The following is a 22,715-nucleotide window of genomic DNA, read 5'->3' on the forward strand; positions in this document are numbered from 1 at the left end:
CCCTCTGAAGGAGCAATGTAGCTCATGCCACTCCCTTGCCTATATTATGTAGTTCTGCAAATTCTTCCTTTTCAGATAATGATGGAATTCCATTTTGAAAGTCTCAGTAGATCCTACCTCTACCAAACTCTCAGGCATTGCATTCCTAACCTCTCAACGCATGAAAAAGATTTTTCTCACATTGCCATTGCTTCTTTTATCAATTATCTTAAATCTATGCCCTCTACTCCTTGGTCCTTCCACCAATGGGAAAAGTTTCTCCCCATCTACTCTGTCCAGAGTCCTCATGATTTTAAATACTTTTATCAAATCTCCTCGCCACCTTCTGTTCTCCAAGGGAAACAGTCCCAACTCCTCCAATCTTTCAACGTAATTACACTTCCTCATACCTGGAACCATTATCATGAATCTTTTCTGCACCCTCTCCAATGTCTTCACCTCCTTTGCCTTCCTAAAGTGATGTGCAAAGAACTGGTTGCAATGCTCCAGTTGAATCTGAACCAGTGTTTTGTACAGGTTTAACATAACCTCCTTGCTTTTGTACTCTATGCCTCTGTTGATAATGCCCAGGATTCCCAATGCTTTATTAATCACTCTCTCAACCTGTCCTTTCACCTTCAATAATTTATGCACATATACACCTAGATCCCTAAGCTCTGCACCCCTTTTAGAATTTTATATTGTCACTCTGCATTCTTCCTACCAAAATTAATAACTTCACACTTCTATGCATTAAATTACATCTGCCACTTGTCCGCTCATTCTATCAATATGTCTATGTCCTTTTGAAGTTCTACACTATCCTCCTTACGGTTTACAATACTCCCAAGTTTCATATAATCTGTAAATTTTGAAATTGCACCCTCTACACCAAGATCAATACTTTTTTTCTTTATTCTTTCATGAGATGTGGGCATCACTGGCAAGATCAGCATTTGTTGCCCATCCCTGACTACCCTTGAACTGAGGGCAGTTAAGAGTCAACCAAATTGCTTTGGGTCTGGAATCACATGCAGGTCAGTCCAGGTAGGAATGGCAGATTTCCTTCCCAAAAGGACATCAGTGAACCAAATGGGTTTTTATAACAATTGATGATAATTGCCATGGTCACCGTTACTTAAACTAGCTATATATTTCAGATTTAAAATTGAAAGTAAATTCTACCTGCTGCCAAGGTAGGATTTGAACTTACACCCCCAGAACATTAACTGGGCCTCTGTATTATTAGGCCAGTGATATTACCACTATCTCCCCCAAATATATTTTACTATATATTATGTACATCTGGAATAGCAGGGGTCCAAACACTGATCCCTGGTGAACTCCATTACAAACCTTCCTTTACTCTGAAGAACAACTGTTCACCACTACTCTTTGTTTCCTGCCCATTCACCAATTTCAGATCCATGCTGCTACAGTCCATTTTATTCCATAAACTCTAACTTTGCTGATAAATCTATTGTGCGGCACTTTATCAAATGCCTTCTGGAAAACCTCCATTTACACTACATCAACAGCATTATCCTCATCAACCCTCTGTTACCTCATCAAAAAACTCAAGCAATTTAGTTAAGCACGATTTGCCCTTAACAACTTCATGTTGGCTTTTCTTAATAAACCTATATCTGTGTGTGTCACTGTTAATTTTATCTCAAATTATCGTTTCTAAAAGCTTCCCCATTATCAAGGTTAAACTCACTGGCCTGTAGTTGCTGGGCTTATCTTTATACCTTTTTCAAATAAGATGTAACATTTGCAATTCTCCAGTCCTCTGGCACCACCCCGAGTCTAAGGAAGATTGAAAAATTATGGCCAGTGCCATCACAATTTCCACTCTGGCTTTCTTCATTATCCTCATCTCATCCAGTCTTGGTGCCTTATCAACTTCAATCACAGGCAGCCTATCTAACATCTTCTTCTTATCAATTTTAAACCCTTGAAATATCTGAACTGCGTCCTCTTTCCCAATGATCTAGGCAGCATCTTTTTCCTTAGTAAAGGCAGATGCAAAGTATTCATTTGATACCTCAGCCATTTCCCCTGCCTCCATGTGTAAACTGCCTTTTTCGTTCCTAATCGGCCCCACTCCTCTTACTACCCTTCTACTTTTTATATGTCTATAGAAGAATTTTGGATTCTGTTTATGTTATCTGTCAGTCCCTTCTCATACTCTTTCTTTGCTTCTCTTACTTGCTCTTTAAATTCCCCTCTGAGCCTCCTATTGCCTGCTTCTCAATTGTATTATCCACCTGACATCTGCTTCATTTTAAGCTCTATCTCCTTCACCATTCATATATTTGTTAGCCCTACCTTTCTTCTTTGTGGGAATACACTTCGACTGTTCCTGAACTATCTCATCTTTAAAGGCACCCCTTTGTTCAATTATGGTTTTGTCTGCTAATCTTTGATTTATTTGGGCCAGATCGACTCTTACCCCACTAAAGTGGCTTTACCCCAGTTAATTATTCTTACTCTGGATTGTTATTTGTCCTTTTCCATAGCCAACTTAACCTTGTGCTACAATAAACACTGTCCCTAAATGTCCACCTACTGACATTTGATCCCCTTGGCACACTTCATTCGTAAGAACCAGATCCAGAGTGCCTCTTTTCTCATTGGGCTGGAAACATACTGCTGTAGAAAATTCTCCTGAACACACTCTAGGAACTTATGCCCCTCTCTCCCTTTTACACTACTACTATTTCAGTCTATATTTGGATAATTGAAATCGCCCATTATAACTATTCTATAATTCTTGTACTTCTCTGTAATTTCCTTGCAAATTTGTTCCTCCACCTCTTTCCCACTAGTTGGTGGCCTATAGACTACACCAAGCAATGTAATTGCACCTTATTTGTTGCTTAACTTTAGCCAAATAGATTCTGTTCTTGACCCCTCTGAGACATTGTCTGCAATGTTCTGCTTACTCAATATTGCCTCCTATCCTTTCTTTCCTGAACACCTGCAGTCAGAATTTAGGGAGTTTGGTAGGAAATTAGCAAGCAGGGCCTCAAAAGTGGTGATCTCCCAGTACCATGCACAATGAGAATAGAAATAGGAGGATAGAACAGATGAATGCATGGCTGGAGAGATGGTGCAGGACGATGGGCTGTAGATTCTTGAAACAGTCAGATCAACTTTGGGGCAGATGGGTCCTGTACAGGTCGAACAGGTTACACCTAAACAGATTTACTAGTGCCATTGGAGAGGGTTTAAACTAATTGGCAGGGATGTATGAAACAGCAGGTAACACTGGAGGGGACTATCGAGGTGCAAAGAATACAGGGAGACACAGTACTAGAGTAGGAAATAGTAAGGTGGTTTCAGCATAAGGGGGAAAATAAAGCCTAAGTTAGGGCTACAGTACATATATGTGAATGTGCAGTGTGTGGTAAATAAGATTGGTGAGTTGTGCGCAGGTATCCACATGGAAATATGATATTGTGGCGAGAACAGAGATCTGGCTCAAAGAAGGGCGGGACTGGGAACAGTACTAAATATTCCTGGAAGGATACAAGTTAATATTACATGTATCACAATTGTATTGAAGCACTTCAGAGTGCAACATGATTAAAAACAAAAATACCTGGAAAAACTCAGCAGGTCTGACAGCATCTGCGGAGAGGGATACAGTTGCAACATGATCAATGTAGATAATTTGAATATCATTGCACTTTCTGTGATAGCCATTTTAAATGTTTTGTAATGTTCTTTTAGATATTTTATAAATAAAATATATTTTTTCAAAAAAAGTACAATACATTATAAATACTTGAATTAGTTTTACAAAGTTAATGGAAAAAATCCACTTGTGTCTATACACAGAACAAATTCTATAAATAACCATCTTTTCCTCGTTCTGGGAAGGATTGAGCCGGTTAAAGGCAAGCTGTGGACGGACGTTTCATTGTTGCATCAATGTTAAAATTACGAACTGTAATGGAGTAAGGAGGTTTACTCATGATGCAGAAAAGGCTCGTAAAGGCAATAATAAAACTGAAATTAGGCCTATTCCCCAACCCGCTGTCTCCCCGACCCGGACTGTCGTTCCTCTTATATTTTCGGCCAGCTGCAACCTTGCCGATCTGGAAATGGACAGGACAAAGTAAAAGGCAATTTGATGGACTTCGGAGCTGACGAATGGAAGTGAAGAAAGCGTGAGCTGGGCAATCCAGACCAATTGACTTGGAGAAAGGGCGGGACATGATTATGGCTTTAAAAGAAGGCAATTGCTCCGGGACGCCAGAGAATCGCTGAACCGATAAAGCAAGGTGATGTTTTAATTATGGATTGAAAAAAATAATTCGAGTAAAGTTAATATAATGTTTAAAATATCTTACTGAGTGGAAGACGCTTTGGTAATCTACAGTACTAATGTTTGGTAGAGAAAGGGATATTTGTTCAATGTTATGTCTATTTAAATTATGTATGTTGGTTTATGTTTTTGTATTCGCCTTACAATTATGAATTACATTAGTGGTTTATGGAGAATGATATTGAAGTTCAGTTTGCTGTGCGTTCTGCACTGTGCAGGCTGCGTTGCAGTTTGTCTGAGTTACAATGGAACTGCTGATGCCATTAAAACGTCAATGAAACGCCCAGTGCCACTGCTGAACGACACGGTGTCTGCTGATCCTGCCAGATTGCCGCTCGTTTGTATGAAGCAGCTGCAAAGCGAACCGATTACCGCCCCCCCCCCCCCCCCTCCCCTCACCCAGCCGGCCTGAAGAAGGGAGTGGGGCAAGTCCGAACATGTTCCTTCCGAGTGTGCGAGGTGCTGAGACTGTCGGCTTGTCGGCTGTATTCCCCTTCATGTCGGGGGGTGGGGGGTGACCCTGAACTGCTGATTGGTGACCCTGAACTGCTGATTGGTAAGGCCGACAAAAATGAGGGAGGAGCTGGTGTGCTCAGCAGAATTTCTGCGGCCCGGTAGCTTGTTACATTCAGCTAGCTTAGTCTGTAACCTTTGTATGTAACCTGACTAGAATGTTAGTCAAAGTAACTTGCCAGAGTACTGCAAATGTTAAAATATGCAACAATCTCTTGGGGGGGGGGGGCAGGTTAATAATTAGGGTAGATATACCTTTTTTCTGAATCAAGAGGGATTGAGGTCAAAATGCGAATTCTTTTTCCGTAATCTGATGTTGTTTAGTTTTAGTATCTTATATTTTCAATTCTTTTGAACTGTTCAGATTAAAGAATTAACTGCTGTTAGCTGTTATGGAGTTTCAAGCTTTGTCTTCTTGGCTTCGTGGATTTCTACCATGAAGCTTCAGGATGGGGGAGGGGATGGAATTTTAAACATTTGATCCCATCATTTGCATGTTTGAACTCAATACAAATAGAGCTTGTTGTTCTGATTTAGGATTTAATCACAGATGAGAACAATACTAAGGGCAGGCTTTTCCAAATCTCCAGACCTACAAAATTCAAATAGGACAAATCAATCAATTTAAAAAAAGTGTGCATATTTGACTGAGTTGTCTGGTCTTTGAAAGCCACTTTTAGCCCATGGGTGCCAATTTGTGCAAGGTGCTTTTGAATTTTGAAATCGTGAGCTTTTCCCCCCCTTGCTAAGGGAAACTCTGCTTTTGGAGAACAGGTTAAGCCATCCTATATCTAAATTCATGGCAAATCCAGTTGTCAAGAAGGGATCTCTGACCTCATTTTGGTGTAAAATTGAAATTTCTCTTTATCACAGTATAGTACTGTAGTATTTAGTCAGAGGTTCAGAGCTATTAAGTAACAAAATATTGTTATTTTCCTTCTGTTTCAGATGATTGGAATTGACACACAAGGAGCAAGCAGTGAAATCCTGGCCCATGTGAACCTGCTAAATGTACAATTGGAACAAGAACCAAAATATCAACCAAGGATAAGTGGTTTGAAGGTCATCGAATCAGCACATGAAAATGGAATTCGGATGACTGTGCGGCTGAGAGAGCTTGAAGTCAAGGATCTCCTCAGTCTGTCCCAGTTCTTTGGCTTTAGTACTGATGCATTTGTCCTGGCTGCCAGTTTGCTTGATAGATTCCTAGGGTTGATGAAGGTGAGATGACTGTTATTTTTCTTCACCTAATTCATGAGGAAAAACATTTTATGACTGTTATAATCCTCTGCAGTCAAGCCATATTGACACTGCAGATCCACTGTATTACCTTCTGTTACATGGGAAACTCAATCTAATCCAGGAATAGAGAATTAGAGTTCAGTTTGAGCTTAACTGCAGATTGCATTAGCTTTCTACACAGGTCTGAGTTATCAACTTGGCTTTGATGCTGACTGGATACATGTATGCCCAATTTTCTGGGGATGCCTGGCCCATGTGCATGTGATTCTGCTGGCCTGGACTGGAAATATTGTATCACTGTAATCTTAAAAAAATTCACATTAGTGGGTCTTGTGTGGTATTTCTGTCGAGTCAGGGTAGTGTTTTTGATGCTATCAGTGAAATATGATGAGGAAGAATGCAGGAAGTGCAAGTTATTGCACAAGATATTTGACTATATACGTGAATATTTGGATGTTAAAACACGGATAAATTATAGGCCCATTGGTCATATACAGATAGTTGGAAGCATGGGTAATGTTAATCAGGGCTGTACTAAGATTTTTTCATGTATTTCACGTGGATGGTTTTGTATAGTTTAATTGCTTAAATGCAAAGTTACATTGTTAGGAAAATCATAGATTATTGTAACTTGGGACATATTTGTCTTTTTGAATTGTCTTGGATGGTTTTGATACAGTACTTGTAAATTCTTGAGAGTTTGCACCATGCTTGACTTTTTTTGCAAAAAAACAAGACTTATATTTATATAGTGCTTTTTATGACCACTGGCTGTAAAGTGCTTCAAGACATCCAGTGAAAAACTTTTGTAATGTAGGGAAACCCATCAACATACTTCCACAAACAGCAATGTGCTAACAGCCAGATATTCTGCTTTTTTTTTTTAATGTTGATTATAAAAGGATAAATATTGGCCAGGACTCCAGGGATAACTCGCATGTTGTTCTCTGAAATAGTTTTGTGGGATCTTTTACAGCCACCTGAGCAGGCAGATAGGACCTGAGTTTAATGTCTCATCTGAAGGATGTACCCCTGCCAGTGCAGTACTCCCTCTGTACTTTTTGTGCTCAAGTAAATGCAGTTGATTAGCAAAGTATATTCTTTGTTTCCAGGTGCAGCCGAAACATTTATGCTGTGTCGGCCTTTGCTGTTTTTACCTCGCTGTGAAGGTGACTGAAGAAGAGCACAGTATTCCACTTGCCAGTGACCTGATTCGAATTGGTCAATATAGATTCACTGTTTCAGATATGATGAGGATGGAGAATATTATACTGGAAAAGCTGCACTGGAGGGTGAAAGGTCCGACTGTTTTGAGCTTTCTGCGACTATATCACAAACTCATTCTGAACTGTTCTTCATCTGAAAGGTATGGCTGACTTCAGTGTTAGTTTGATTTTGTTCTGGGTTGTTATTTTGTATGTTGTGTTAGAACTGTCAGCCTAGGGCCAGTTTACTTGCTGTGGTAAGTACAAGTTAAGTATTTCTTTGCTACTGTAAATGAGATACTTTTAATACAGTCACTTGGATTGATAATTAAAGTTGTAGTTCATATGTCTTAAGTACTTGTGTGGACAGTTTATGTAGAAAATAGTAATGCCCCATATTAGCAATTCTGTGCCAAAGTTGTGAATGGGGTGGGGATCTGAAAGCTCATTCCTTTAACTGGACTGTATTATATAGGTGAGGGATTTGCTGTGAAAATATCTTGCTGAAAATAAATGGGCAAGTGTTTGGATAGAATAAAGATCTAAATGCAGAAGTTATTTGGGATGTTGAAATCCCAACATTGCTGCAACATGGATTAGTCAATAACCTTGAGCACCATTCACACTGCACACAGTTTCTGATCTTGCTCATCCTGTTGTGGAGAGAAGCTCATATAATTCTAATGATTCCACTGAGGGACAGTCAGACTTCTCCTCCCAATGGGGTTGGGGGGTAGGGTAGCAATGTAATCTGCCCAGTTGCAGAGGTGGCTCTTGCACACTTTGTTGTGGTGGCTTGTCTACCGTTTACTTCCTTGTTCTGGTTTGTGGGTTATGTTGGTTGTGAGTATTGTACACAAGGCAAAGTTTAAATCAAATTTTAATTAAGCAGACAGTCCTTGTTGATGTTGCATGCAATTTGGATTGATGAAAATTGGCTCACTTGTGTATAAAGGCATAGAATAGAATCTTGTCTGACATTGAATTTCCTTTTAGGAAAAAGATGCTGAACCTTGAGCGACTCGAATCCCAGCTTAAAGCCTGTAATTGTCGTTTCGTCTTCTCCAAGACGAAAGTAAGTTTAGACACTAGTGAATGTTCTAAATTTTAAAATTGTTTATTTTTTTAATTAATAAATAAATATACTTTTATTTCAGGCGTCCACATTGGCACTGTCGATCCTTGCTCTAGAGGTCCAAACACAGAAGTTGCATGAATTAACAGAGGCCATAGAGAGTCTACAGCAACATTCCAAAGTGAGTGGTGTCGTGTTACATCAAAATGCTGACGCTAGGCTGCAGATTTACCTTGTCGTTAAAGTAAAACAGCTGAGAGAGCTCCTTCCAAATTAATAGGTTGAGGATTTAAATAGAAAAGTCTATTGTGAGTACTTTTTTAAGAGGAACTATGCCAAGGGACTTGGGATTTGGCAAAATTCTTTTCATCAAAGATTTTTAATTACTGTAAAAGCGTGGAACTGGAGTAATTCTTTCTAATGAGGGTTTGCATTTTTAGTTGAACAATATTGTGGGAAATTAATTTGGGTTCAGATAGTGGGGGTGAAGTTCCTCTTGGGCCAAAACGCAAGATTGGCATCACAGTCGTGAATCAGCAGCCTGTCTTACAATTTACCATTTTGGTTAATTTAACTTGGGCTTCCGGCCTTCAATGCATTGACTTTAAAATTCTCGTCCTGGTTCTTGAAATCCCTTCAGGATCTTGCACCTCACTCACTATCCCTTCAATCTTCTCCAGACTTATTTATCCTCTGAGACATCTGCATTCTTCCAGTTCTGGCCTCTTGAGCATCTCCAATTTTCATTGCTCCACCATTGGTGACCATGCCTTCAGCTGCCTTGGCCCTAAGCTCTGGAATTCCCACCTCATTGTCTCTGCTGCTCTCTCTTCTGTTTTAAGATTCTCCTTTAAAATCTACCTCTATGACCAAACCTTTGGTCTTGTATCCAAATTTATTTGTGGCTCAGTGTCAAACTTTGTTTGATAACATCCCTGGAAAGAGCCTCAGGATATTTGAATGTGTTTAAAGGTGCTATGTAAATGCAAGATGATGTTTGTAAAACAGGCTGTCTATTTGTTATTGCACTGTTGTGAATTAACTCGAGATGAATTTCAACCCAGTGTCTGGATATATCTTTTGGCTTTGTGATGGTTGCTTCCTTGTGTAATGCATATCTGGACTATTAAAGGCATCAATTTGCCATCCTTTGCATCCAGAAGCTGGAACCCTGAAAATCCAGTAAACCCTTCTTTCCTATCCTGAAGTCCCAATAAATTGCCACCTCTTATTTCCACATTACATGATCAGGATTCTCTTTTTTTATATAGTTACTTCTGGATTACCTGTAAGATCAATGATGTTGTTCTCTTTGGCTGGTTCCAATGGTACCTTTCACTGATTTAGCATTAGTAGTTCTTCTTGAACATTATAATAGATTAAAACACTCGTAGAGAGATTTGACTGTTGTGTCCCTCCCCTTTTTGGGAAAAATTCTAGTTTTACAAGTATTTTCTGATTTCCCACAGATAAGTGACCATGATTTGTTCCATTGGAGAGGTCATGTTGCAGAATGTTTAGCAGATTATTCATCATCTAGGTGCTCCAGACCTAGCAACAAAAAGCTCATGTGGATTGTATCAAGACGCACATCTAGGCAGCTTCACCATTCCCATCGTGTAACTCCTCTCCCGACGATTCCTGAAGCTGCCACATGTACCGAGTGAGGTATGGACACCTGTAATCCTTTTATGCAATTATCAATTCAACTTGTAATTGAATTTTTGATTTTAGAACCAAATTGCAAACTTTTTTTTCTTCCTTCTATCCCTTCACACCATAAATGTGTGTATTCCCACCCCCCTGCTCATGTTACTATGACCTGACTCTGCTGCCAGTCTGTGTTCTCGTGCTCTTCTGTCTCTGTTGCACCATATATTTAATAGGTGTACAGAAATGACCAAATTAGAAATGCACTTCTTTTAATTATGGCAGACAAATAGTATATATTCCACAACAAAATAGCTCCTGAATATTTTCATGAATAGATGGGGATTATACCCTAATTTTGGTATTATTTTCCACTGAAAGCATAGGAAGTGGGGGTGGGGAGTTACTTTTAAATTTTGGGTTCTTGGAGCAAGGTATATTCATAATACTTTTTTAAAAATGAAGAGCTTGAGTTATTAAATTCTAATTTTCCCCACAAACAGTAAACCAATAAGCAATTTAATAGCTTGTCTCAGTAATCAATGAACACCTCACTGCAGGATTATTTGGCAGGCCTTATTTAAGGTGGTTAGTAGAGAATTTACAGAAAAGGAGATACACATAGTTGGGTCTTGTGAAGGCTAGACTCAGATTTTTAGCATGAAGGAGGGTTGCTAGGAGTTACTTTATTCAAGTCAAGTAAAACAACCCACTGTGGGGAAAGCATACCATCTTAATTATTGGGTCAAGCTATCTGGTCATAAATGTTGCTCTGGCATCTTCACCTGCTGTGAAGTAAAGCAGCTTAACAATGTGTATTTGGCTTCATTCTATCAGAACTTTTTTGGATCACATCTGGGGAGGCAAATGAAAGATATAAATATCTGGTTCACAAAGTTGGGGATACAATTTTTGGATTATGCCATCAAATTTTAAGTACAAGTTCTGTATATCCCTAAACTTGAAGTGCTTTGATCATTGCTGCAGTATCTTTTAAAGAATATTTTTAAATTCTGTAATGGGATGTGGATATTGCTAGTGAGGCATTCATTTGTTGCCTAGAATATCTAAAGCAAGACTTTTTTTTTAAACCTGTACTAAACCTAGTAGTGCCTTATTCTAAACTTGGATCACGTTTTAATACTTAATATACTATTGCTTATGTACTGAAACGTAGGAATGCTTTGGCTGGTCTATGTTGTAAAATCTTCAGATATGAGGACATGGACTTAATTTATGAGCCATCAATTTTGAAGGACAAATCCTAATAGTTGTTTTTCATTCTTTTCCTTCCTGCAGAACCTTAATACATCATGCACCAAAAGGAATGATGTTCATCAGCTGAAGTGCCTCAACAGTTAACTAAATTTGCTCATCTTCACAAGAAGTATCCTCTCTAAGAGCTACAGCTTGCAGTGAAGTAGTGTGTAGGATGTAATTCTGAAAAATAATACTGGCAACTATTTTTTACTATTGCATTTCTAAACGTTTTTAAATTCTGAGCTGTGATCAATATGGTATCCAACTTTTTGCATACAGGTATTTTCAACTGTCAAAAACTGTAATAAAGGGTTTGGTCAAATATTGACTTGATACACAATCATCCTTTTCAATCTTATTGGCTTAATTTAAAACCTCCATGAGGTTTTTAATTACTCTAGATCTAAATGTGCATGTCACATTCATTAGGGAAATGAAGTTTATTGATTCTTCCCTGAAGTAAATTCCATTAGCCTACAGGTCACTTAACAATCATGACCTTCTCTCTTCCTCTCTCCTCAAATTAAAAGAATTGCAATTAGATGCAGACATATCCCATAAGTGGACTGGAAAATGATTTATTTGAAGTTATTCTATTGAGGCTGTTTTTGCAGGCTTATCTTATCAGATTATAATAGCCTAGTCTTTTTGCCAGAACGCTGTCTGAGAGGAGCCTACAGTTTGATAACTCTCTCCCTTCATTTTTCTCTTCAGTTTCTGTAGCCTCAAAAGCTATGGTTGTAATTTATTTGAGCTCACTGGAGTGGGTATGATGGTGGGTGGGGTGCAGAATAGGACAAGAGTAGCTACATCCAATAGTTCCCAACTTCAGGGAGGGAAAACTGACTCAACTAAGTTAGGGCAGGAAGGGCCCAACATGGCCACTGGCAGCAAGATTCCAATTGGGCTCACTAATGAGCCAGTTGACAGCAATTATCTCTTGGCAACCAATCCCAGTTTGGTTTGTCTGCAGCCTCATAGGGGTGGAGGGTCCCTCATTCACAGTTAGGGGTGGGGGAGATTCCTCATTCTCAGGCACTCTAACCAATTGAGGGACCTGGTATCACTAGTGAAACACTTTAAGCATATTCACCAATGCAGTGTAGGTAACATGGCAGTCCATTTGTGCACCGCAAACTTCCACAAACAGCAATATGATAATGACTAGATAATTTTTCTTCAAAGTTAATTGAGGAATAAATATTAATCAAAAAAACACTGGAGATAACTCCACTGCTCCTCTTCAAGATAGTGCCATAGGCTCTTTCACATCCAACTGAATGGGTTGACGGGGGGACTCAGTTTAACACCTCTGAAAGAGGGCACCTCCCTCAGCATAGATTTTTTTTTACCTGAGCCACCACTGTGGGATTTTAACTCTCAACCTCCTGACTGAGTGGTGACAGTGCTACCAACTAAGCTACCTCTTCTGGTAGGGGAAGGGAAAAGTAATTATTTGGCTGAAAGTGCTTTGGTACATTCTGGAGACTTGGGTACACCACTGTACATGTATCATTTACCATTTCATGGTGATGTAGATCTTATTTGTTATACCCTGACCCTTTGGTTGATAAAGGAAATCCATTAATTCCCCTATAAATTTAAATGTTGTGTTCAGTTATCTGCTCTGCCTAACCTTTATCAGTAAATTGAGTTGTAGAGTGTATCCAGGTAATACACCAGATGGAACCATTAGTAATCCACTCATCTAATCATTTGTCTTAGTAGATTCCAAATAATATTACTGTTACGTTAGTGCCCATTTCCAACATTGTAACCTTTTGATTTGAACTTATCAAGGAGGACAGAATTGGATAATTCACTTTATCTCCGTAATAATGGAAATTACTTGCTTTTTTTTTTTATCTAGTAAAAGTTCCTAAACCCTACAAACTTAAACTTGCACAGTGCTCTAGTTTGATACACTTTAATTTCTAGATTAGGAGCAGTATTTTTTATTTAAAGACTGGTGGAGAGTTAGGTTTTTATTTGATTTTACAGAAATACAGTACTTAAGTTTTAATCCTTCAAACTCATACTGAAATTGATATTTTGTGTTTCTACTTGGAGGCTTTGGTCCTAGAAGAGTGTAACTGTCACAAATGTGTAAAGCTGATACAGACAGTTGTATAGTGAAAAGTATTAATGGCCATGCTTCACCAGCAATCTATGCATTGCATAGTTCCCAGCTACATCGAAGCTTATTGTAGCTCCCTTATTCATGAAAATATTGCACTGGGGTTTTGCCAGTAGGAGAAACTAACTTTAGGAAGTTTTGGAAAAATCGTTTGAGAAAGTGATTAGAAACTTGGTTATGCTGCAGATGAGGCTTTTGAGCATGGATTTTAGTAGAACCAGATGTTGAGTTTATATCTAACTCAAAGTTTTATGTGCCATAAAACTAGTCGAGTGGAAATCCATTTTTAATGAAACAATGCTTGGAATACACTTTCTAGCAGCAAGATTGTTTGGCACTTTTTAATCAATAAAAAGCAAAAAAAAAACCTAAATGTAGTGTGGATCTAGTGCATTATCGAAACACAGCTTGAAAGGCAGATTCCTATATGCTAGCAATGTTGGAAAGCTACTAGGTCAAAAATTTCATAAAATAGTATAATTTCATAAAAATGCCTAAGTTAAGATCCACATCAAATCACTTGGAAGTGTCCACAGTTAATCTTTGCTTAAACTCTAAACTTCTTGGAAACTTATTAAAATTCTTTTCTTGGTTTGCTGCATTAACCCAACCTAACCCTTTATTGCATTTTATGAATGGAGCATGTTCTGCACTGAGGATTTGAGCTTGTTGATCACCTGGTTAGCAGCAGCCAAGAAAACTAGATCCTTGCATTATTATGGGAGGTGAAAAGTGTAGTCTTTTTGATCAGATACAAGACGCTTGTATAATAAACATGCTTTTTGAAGTTATTAAATTGTGATTCAGTTTGGGATCATGAAATGCCATTGCAGTATTGCTAAATGCATTTTGTGAAGGAAATGCTTCTGAATGCTTTGTTTCCATTTGGCTTGACTTGGTTTTAAAATTACTGAAAATGGTAATAAACGAAGTATGTTTGAAATAAAAAGAAAACAAAATATTCAAATCTAACTACTTGGAAATTCAGATGACATGTTACAATTTCTACATTGTGAATTCATTTCAGGACCCTCCAAGTGAAATTTCAAAGTCACTTTTTAGTATTTGTTTTAAAAGACTTGCATTCTTGCTTAGAATTGGATTTTTTATTTCTAGTGTGCAATGGTTATTTAATTTATTTAAATTAGGCTTATTCATTATAGGCAATGAATTGATTTTCACTGGTGCAGTGCAATATGACTAGTTTAGTTAAGCCTATGGTGGGAGTGGGACAGTTTCTAAACAACCGACTTGATTATTCTTCTATATTTAACGTAAAACACCGTGATATTTATATTCTGGAAACATTTGGTTGCAATACGATATTTATTCTGGAAACATTTGGTTGCAATGCAAGCAAAAGTGTTTTGTGTAAAGATGATTACTTCAATGCCTATGAGAATCTCTGGTTTGTTTTTCAATAAATTTTTGTCGTTTTTTAAAAAAACAAATGTGAAGAACTTGCTTGTGCCTCCAGATATATTTTGTGTGAAACCATTGGCTGTTGGACAAGTGCTTTAAGACTGTTGATTTATAAACTTGATAAAATGTTTGGAAAATTGGTCCAAACCCCCGTGGTCAATCTTTTTAGAATGACCTTTATTGAGTATACACTAAAATTGTCATCAACTTTTCAAGTTTGGTTAACTTTTATTTCAACTGTGCTGAGTTGTTCACCTGAAAGAACAATAGTCTTCTATTTGGGAAGAGCATGTATTTCTGCTGCCTCCTTCCAGCTTTTTTTTTTAGGACTGTATTTTGTAGCTGTACCAGTATTGTAGACACTTTGATTACAGGGGGTAGCTTGTTTAGATGAAGTCCTTGTTAAGATAACATGTATTCCAACAGTCTCAAGTGCTTCAGTAAGGCAGCAGGTATCCAGGCCACAAGAGGCCTAGGTAAGATATTTTGATATGTGATGGATTCCTTGTGAGCAAGAAAGGGCCTTTGATCTTACCTCTCTAAATCTCAAATGTACTTTTTGTCTACAGTTGGTGTGGGTCCTAGGAATAACCCTAACCATCTTTCTTGCTTGTGCACTCTTGCTCATGTGCTCCCTAACTTTTGACTCCAACCCACTTGCAATGATTTAATTCCTTCTGCCTTTTGAGCAGATGTTAGTTGAAACTGAGACATGGTTAAGATTCCTTCTGAAAGTGTAACTTTTTCAAACTAGAATTCTCTTTTATTCCTCCATTTTATTTAATATTCATTCATGGGATGTGAGCTTCACTGGTTGGGCTAGCATTTATTGTGCATCCCTAATTGCCCTTGAAGGTGCTGGTTAACTACTTTCTTGAACCTCTGCAGTGCAGTCCATGTGGTGTAGGTACACCCACAGTGCTGTTAGGGAGTCTCAGGACTTTGACCCAGCAACAGGGAAGGAACAGTGATTTGAGTCCGGACGGTGAGTGACTTGGAGGGGAACTTCTAGGTGGTGGCATTCCCATCTATCATCTGTCTTTATCCTTCTAGATGGTGGTGGTCTTGGGTTTGGAAGGTGCTAAGTGGAATAATCAAGGCTTATGAATTTAAAACCCACAGGACTGGCTCCTCACATCTAATGTAAATTTATTGAATTGATAGTAGTTGATAGAAATAAATAAACAGGAAAATGTGCTTATACTTCAGAGAAAAGGAAATGTCAAACATTGGAAAGTTCCTGAAACACAGTAAAATATGGAAAATGTCATATCAAAAAGGGAAAAGTCCATCTTCCTTGGGTTTGTGAGTCTAATACATAGAGAATAGCCATTTGTCAGCCAAGTCCAGAAATTGATTCAAAGTGCCTTTATACTGTAGATAAGCTAATTGACTCTTTTCCTACTTGTATTGGTTTTTGAAAAATCTAAGTTCAACAGGAAATTAAATGCCAAGATGTACAAACAATAAGCAACCCAATTACAAATTATGGATGGGTAAAGCCACTTTTTTTCCATCTTGTGTCACAAATCTGGGGAAAAAGTCCCCTCCAACCCTTCAAGATGACTACAGCTTAATTGTGATTTCCAAACCCCCTTCTTGGGACAAACTGTAAATTGGGACATAATCTAATCCATTCTTCATCAAGCTGAAGTCAGATCTTCACCCCCAGGATTTACGCTTCTGAAGAATATAGTCTCAATTTTGATAATTAAGATGCTTTATACTGGGAATTGGTCTGGTGACTCTCCTCTGCATTCTTTCCATGCCTCCATATTGCCCAGCATGTGAGAAGGCCAAAACTGGACAGTATTCCAAGTGAGGCATTACCAAGCTCTTCTGAAATCAAAATAGATTGCCTTGCCTTTTAACCAATTGTCCCATGAATATACCCCAATAGTCTATTAGATCTAGCTATTACTTCACAGCATTGTTCACATTCGTTTATAGAAAGCCTACTCCAATCATCTTTACTGCTTTTCCCCGAAGGCTGCATGAATGTTGAGGGGTGTAATGTAAATGCTCCTGAGAACTAATACCTGATAGTTTATTATAAGCTGCAAAGACCCACTTCAACTGAGGTCTTTTTTTTCTGATTCAATGAAGCAAGTTGTTGATGCTGTTGTAGATATGAAGAGATTAGTGAACTGTTGAACATTCTAGATGGGTACAGTGGGAGTACCCCTATCTCTGGACCAGAAGGTGTTCATAACATGGCCAAGCAGGTTGATAATTAACATGTAAATCTTGCCAATACACCTATGGCAGGTGGAGTCTCCTGGTCAGCCATACTTGATGTAGGACCTCTGCCAATGTCTCATAACATATTCTAGGAGAAACTAGCTGTGAAAATTAGACATACACACGTGCTTTGTTTGCCTTGAGTCAATAGACAAAGAATATTTTGAAAGCTATGGGCCAATCAAGCTCTGATAACACAGCACATCACTAGTCTGTCATGAATATAATCCAAATTCTTCAAGGAGATTCCTGAGTGCTTAAGGGAATATCAGTTATATGGATTTTCAGAAAGTCATTGATAAAGTGCCATATAAATGATTATGAAAATTAATACATCTGGCATTAAGTTAAGGCTTATTGTTTTAAGGGTAAAATGGCAAGTTAATTAAAGGAGAAATCAAAATAATGCAACCGTTGAAAATCAGAATTGAGCACAAAATTCTGGGCACAAATAGGTCTGTCAGCATATTCCAAAACAATAGATTGTTTTTAAAAGGCTTCTGCTCAGGCCATAGACTGAAATATTGACCTATAGTCACTTGGTGTTAGAGAACTTGGTATTGTGAGCAGCCAAAGGGATGTGCCATTTGATATGATCTGCCAGTAGCTGGAATGTACTGGGAATCATTCGCACAAATTCATATAGCACATTACTCATTTGTACAGTAGGCAGGACATCCTTTTGGCTTGCTAAGATGTTTTTAATGGTTGGCCTGACCAGATCATTGCTTGAATGGACTTAAGGCTGCCACTTTCAGACATGAAAAGTGCCTAGTCTACTTCAAAATTACCCTGGAAGGATATCTCAAATTTGAGCAACAGGTGAAGCTTGTCATTTCACGCTGTTAATGTGCAGTGGCAACATAAGTGCTGCTTTCCACTAACTGGATGCTGCATCAAGCCAAAAAGACATTCTATCTACCCTGCAAATGAAACGAAAACATAAATGTGCAGCAGGTCAATCAACACATCGAGAACAAATAGGCTAACCATTATTACTGAAAAAAAGACATGCTGTCAAAGCTTTTTGCTTTGCACCCATTAGGATAGATGCAAAAATGCCAAATTTCAAAAGGGAACAATTTATACTGCATGGGAAAAGAAGTGCTGATTTGTTGGCAAGTCAACCAACAGAGGCAAAATTGTGGTGGGGGCAGCACTGATTGATAGGGACTCAGGAAGGAAGCAGTCCCCTCAACCCATCTTTGTGACTAGCAGCCAGTAAGAATTTGGGGTGAACTGAAGTTTATGGAAAATGGGAAGCCATCTAGGTGTGCATTGGAATAATCATGATGACAAATCCATGGACAAGAGTTTCAGCTGTAGCTGTGCTGATGCAGTGAGATTCACACTCAACACACTTGAGGAGATTCCTGTGCCACACCATCACTCCAAACTCACTGATCTAAACTGGCTCACAACACCTCAAATTTAAAATTTCTTATCCTAGTATCTAAATCCCTTCAATTGCTTCACTTCTTGCAATCGGTTAACCTCTCTAACCTGATCTTCACATTCCTGACTTTGGCCTTTCATGCAGAGTTCTGTTCAAACTCTATTTACCTCACCACTCAAGCATATAAACCAAGTTTATACAACATGCCCTCAATACCTAATCTTTAGAGTTTATAATTCTGCTAAATCTGCATTGTACACCCTCCAAGATCAATATATCCTTCCTGAGGTTTGGTATGTCATCTGACAAAGGCTCTGTACAAGAGAGGCATCAGTTAAGGAGTTCCAAAGACTTGAACCTCAGTCTCAAAGGGCAGCAGAAGCAGAGTCTTTGAATATTTTTAAGGCAGACCTAGATAGATTCTTTACAAGAGGCTGAAAGGTTATCAGGAGGTAGGCAAGAATGTGGAGTTGAGGCTATTGAATGGTGGAGCAGGCTCGAGGGACCAAGTGGCCTACTCCTGATTCATATGTTTGTATGTATTTAAGTACTTTTAAAGTGTAGTCACGTAATGTGGGAAACAACAATTGGAGAACATAACACACTTCTTTATTCAGATTAATTGCCAACACAGATCACAAGTTTACCAAGTCTGTGCACTTTCATCTTCACCAACCACTTTTTGCACTAAACCTTAAAATGCCTTCTGAACATCAAGATAATTTCTATAGACAAGCCCAAATCTATCATGTTGGGACTATGTAAACATTGCAACTAAATTAGTCAGGCATGAGAAATGATCTTCACAAATTCAAGTTCTGGATCTGCTCATATCTGTCCAACTGCTGTCACTGTCTCTTGTGAATTCATCATGTTTTTCTATTGAGTTTGTGATGAGTTCTTAATTCTGACAGTTGGGATACTAGGCACCTCACATTACTGCAATGAAGTGAGGATTACCATAACCAAGGCATTTTGTTGCCTATGCTTATTGCTATTCAACCCAGTGATCCGACATTTCAACTTGAGGCAGCTTCATTCTTTCATGTTGAGGATGTCTTTTCAGATTTCTTCCCAGACTACAAAGGCACTTTATTTACAAAGGTAGGCAGTCAGTTGAGGGAAAACACCACATCTAAACTATTTCAATTTGGCTCACTTTGTCCCCCTCCTATCCAGGGACGCAAGGTCAACTGCAGTACTTTGAAGGGCTCAATTATACATGAGTTACCAACTGAGCCAGTTTCTTTGAAGGAAAGAGTAACTGGATTTCTGAGGTAATCCTTCCTCCAAACCTACTTGAAACCATCAAGGCCCACAAAACTTAACAGCCTTTGTTTTGGGGAAAAAAAAATGCACACATTATTCTTTCAATTTCTTTTTATTGGTATTTCACACTCTGTTCAGTGAAATAGCAAGAGTATAAATATACAGTGGAAATAGCAACTCGCAAGCCTTGACATAGTATGTCAATGGACAGTGTTTGCAAGACCAGAGTTCTTGAAATTATACAGTTTTATGACTATAATGAATTACCACTACCTGTTATATTGAGGTGCAGCTTCATAACTCAGTATGCAATAATTAAGCAACAAGAACTGGAAACTGGACAGACTTGACTAATTTCTGAGCAAACAGGGATATCCTAATTGGTTTATATCATACATGGTACTTTACACACCAACTTTTTAAAAAATCAAGTAACCTGTGTATGGTATACAAGGCTGTTGAGAGATGAAATGTGTTAGGAGAAAGGGCACATTTTTTTTAAAATAACAAGAAAACAGATTGGCATATCCACATTAGTTCAATATGCACAGCACTGCCCTCCTTACATTCTTTCCTCTGCCATAACCATTTAGTCTTTTCTCGGGAAAACTGATCATACCCAGTTACAATATTATGAAAACTGACAAAAGCTTAATGACACTGAAGCAAACGCCAACCTTCATTCCATGCAGAAAAACAATACAGTAGAATTACAGGAGAGGGAAAAGAAAATAACTTGGCTACTTATTCTGGTTATGTCTCTCCAATTCTTTGCAGCTGCCTAAGTTTCAATAATACCTACCTGCACCAAAATGCATTCTGGGAAACTTCTTGTAACTCAGTTATGTACTGTTTCTGGGCATTCTCGCATAAGCAAATACATGGAAACATAGGCCGGGATTTTCCGGTCCCGCCACAGGTGGAACCCGCCGTGGGTGAAGTAGCGCCCCAGCTAGAAGTCCATTGACTTGCAGTGGGATGGGACAATCCTGGGTGTGTGCAGAAAATCCCACCCTTGGAATTCAAAAATGCACTCAAAATTTAATGACCCAGCTACAGAAAAATGAAGATTGGTCACCAAATTATCCTTCCCAAAATTAACTACAAGAATAATCAGTAGTATTCCCCCAATGCTTCAAAAGACCACTGCTTTTCCCATTGTGCTGTGCTCATACTTTTGAATATGGTTTTTAACAAACAAATATTATATCACAATCTGGTTCTCTTGAATTCACGATTCAGAACACTTGGTAGGTAATAGATCGCTGAAATTAAGTAAAATGCAATGTGGCATTCCCCTTTAATGAACTATAAAGTTCGTTGTAGTATTTATTTCTGAACTTTTTGCAATACAAGCCTGACCATGCTGTCAGTTCTTAAGTTGCTGTCCTTCAAGAAGTCAACATTGCATTGCAATATATGAGTGCAACGTAGAATTTTCTTGGCTTCTCTCCACTCCTCCCAAAACTTGTATTTACATCCAACATCATAAAAAATTACCTTACACAAGTAAATTCAAACAATTTAAATTTAATATACGAATTAAAGGGAAGTAACCAGTGAACAGATCAAAGAAATGTAATTGAAAGCATTGTACAGTAACATTGTATATATGTGTATATATTATATATAATATATATTATATACACACACTCTGCCTTATAAGTGAATCAATATCTGTTGTCAAATATTTGGACAGGCAGCATCTTTGTTGTCCAAACATAGGATTTAATTGTTTTTCAGAATACTGAACCTGAAACAGTCTCCCTTTAACATATGATCCAAACTAATTTTGACTTCAACACTTTTGACTGTTGTACAAGTAATATGTGCATAGGTGGAAACTGATGGTAGCATTCTAAAGGGAAAAATGATACGTGCAATCTTTAAAGATTGGGATTCTTTAAAAAAAAAGGCAATGTAGCTTTAATTCTAACAGCTGTCAATAACAATCAAAGCAAGCCAATAAAACAAAAACATGAAACAACACAGCACTCAAGCAGATCAGCAACTTAGCGAAATACTGGTAGGCATGTTGCTACCTGGCATTCTAATTACCAGCAGAAAGCTTGCTAGCAAAGTACACAACCGAGTCCAGCAGTATCAGCATCGCCACCTTTGGGGTGGACAGGGGGGCTAACAGAAAACAACAAAAAAAAAACATTTTCAGTGAAACAAAGCCACAAACAAAATCAAAGCTATTTTTGTAACAAAAACACTTAATTCAAGCCCCAGTTGTATTAGTTAATACCTGTCCCATTGCAAAGTTAGGGAAGGAGTTTAAAAAAAAAACTACCAAATTTGCCAGAGAGATTCAAGAATACCAGGTTCAGGTTACTCCATTCACCATAAAAAAAGGTGAAAAAAGCTGCCCTGCAGAGTCCATGACTTTAAATTTTACATAACAGTTTGGGTAGGTGACTGTTGCACCCATTACTCAATGTCCATTTCTGGTAGAGTTTGCTGGTGTTGTTCTGCATTTTTCTGGGCACTCTCAGTGGTAGCAGGTGTACAGCCCTCCGAGTCAGCACTTGTTTGTCCATTCACTGGTCCATTCTTTTCTGCCTCTCTCTCTTTTGGGGGTTCTACTTTAGGCTTTGGCTTGCTAACAATGGGGTTACAAAAGTTGATCAATTCCTGAAACAGAAAGTGAAAACTATTAAGGGTGCTGGCAGCATTTTAACAAATATGAAAAGTAAGGTGAGAAAGGAAACCACAGCAAACACCAGGGGGGCTGAATGAGGGAAAAAAAAAGGCCAATTTCAGAAAAAAAAACTTGGAATTTCTTGCTCTATTCCATAAGACAATAAAAAAACCAGGAAGCCATGCTTACTCAATGCATTGCTAGACACACTTGTTCCCAAATTCCTTTGGACCACAAAACAGTAAGTGACCTATTTTGTCCATTTGCCACTTCCAATTCTCTTAGAACTCCCCCCACAAACCCCGAAACAAATCCTTCCCTCTCTTTCCTCCTTTGAGGCTCCTTC

General features: G+C 38.4%; 2 protein-coding genes across 5 annotated transcripts in view; one reads left to right on the forward strand and one right to left on the reverse strand.

Annotated features, from left to right (window-relative positions):
- Positions 1–4,196: 4,196 nt before the first annotated feature.
- On the forward strand, positions 4,197–14,848 carry ccng1 (cyclin G1). 4 transcript variants are annotated; one of them, XM_041193995.1, is made up of 7 exons: positions 4,197–4,271; positions 5,777–6,049; positions 7,183–7,436; positions 8,272–8,350; positions 8,433–8,531; positions 9,820–10,018; positions 11,300–14,848. In XM_041193995.1, exons 2-6 carry the CDS (start codon positions 5,777–5,779, stop codon positions 10,015–10,017), a joined length of 903 nt encoding a protein of 300 aa, XP_041049929.1. In that variant the 5' UTR covers positions 4,197–4,271; the 3' UTR covers position 10,018; positions 11,300–14,848. The 4 variants fall into 4 exon arrangements, with proteins under 4 accessions (XP_041049929.1, XP_041049928.1, XP_041049931.1 ...); XM_041193994.1 differs by lacking the exon at positions 4,197–4,271 and adding an exon at positions 4,760–4,871; XM_041193997.1 differs by lacking the exon at positions 4,197–4,271 and adding an exon at positions 4,838–4,850.
- Positions 14,849–19,821: 4,973 nt separating this feature from the next.
- LOC121280855 (heat shock 70 kDa protein 4-like) overlaps positions 19,822–22,715 on the reverse strand; it is a 66,127-nt gene continuing 63,233 nt past the window's right edge. The window contains exon 19 of the mRNA XM_041193152.1: positions 19,822–22,362. Coding sequence (XP_041049086.1) covers positions 22,159–22,362 — 204 coding nt within the window. The 3' untranslated portion in view covers positions 19,822–22,158. The remainder of the gene's footprint in view (positions 22,363–22,715) is intronic.

This window comes from Carcharodon carcharias, chromosome 8, assembly GCF_017639515.1.
Source record: "Carcharodon carcharias isolate sCarCar2 chromosome 8, sCarCar2.pri, whole genome shotgun sequence".
Classification (NCBI taxonomy): domain Eukaryota; kingdom Metazoa; phylum Chordata; class Chondrichthyes; order Lamniformes; family Lamnidae; genus Carcharodon; species Carcharodon carcharias.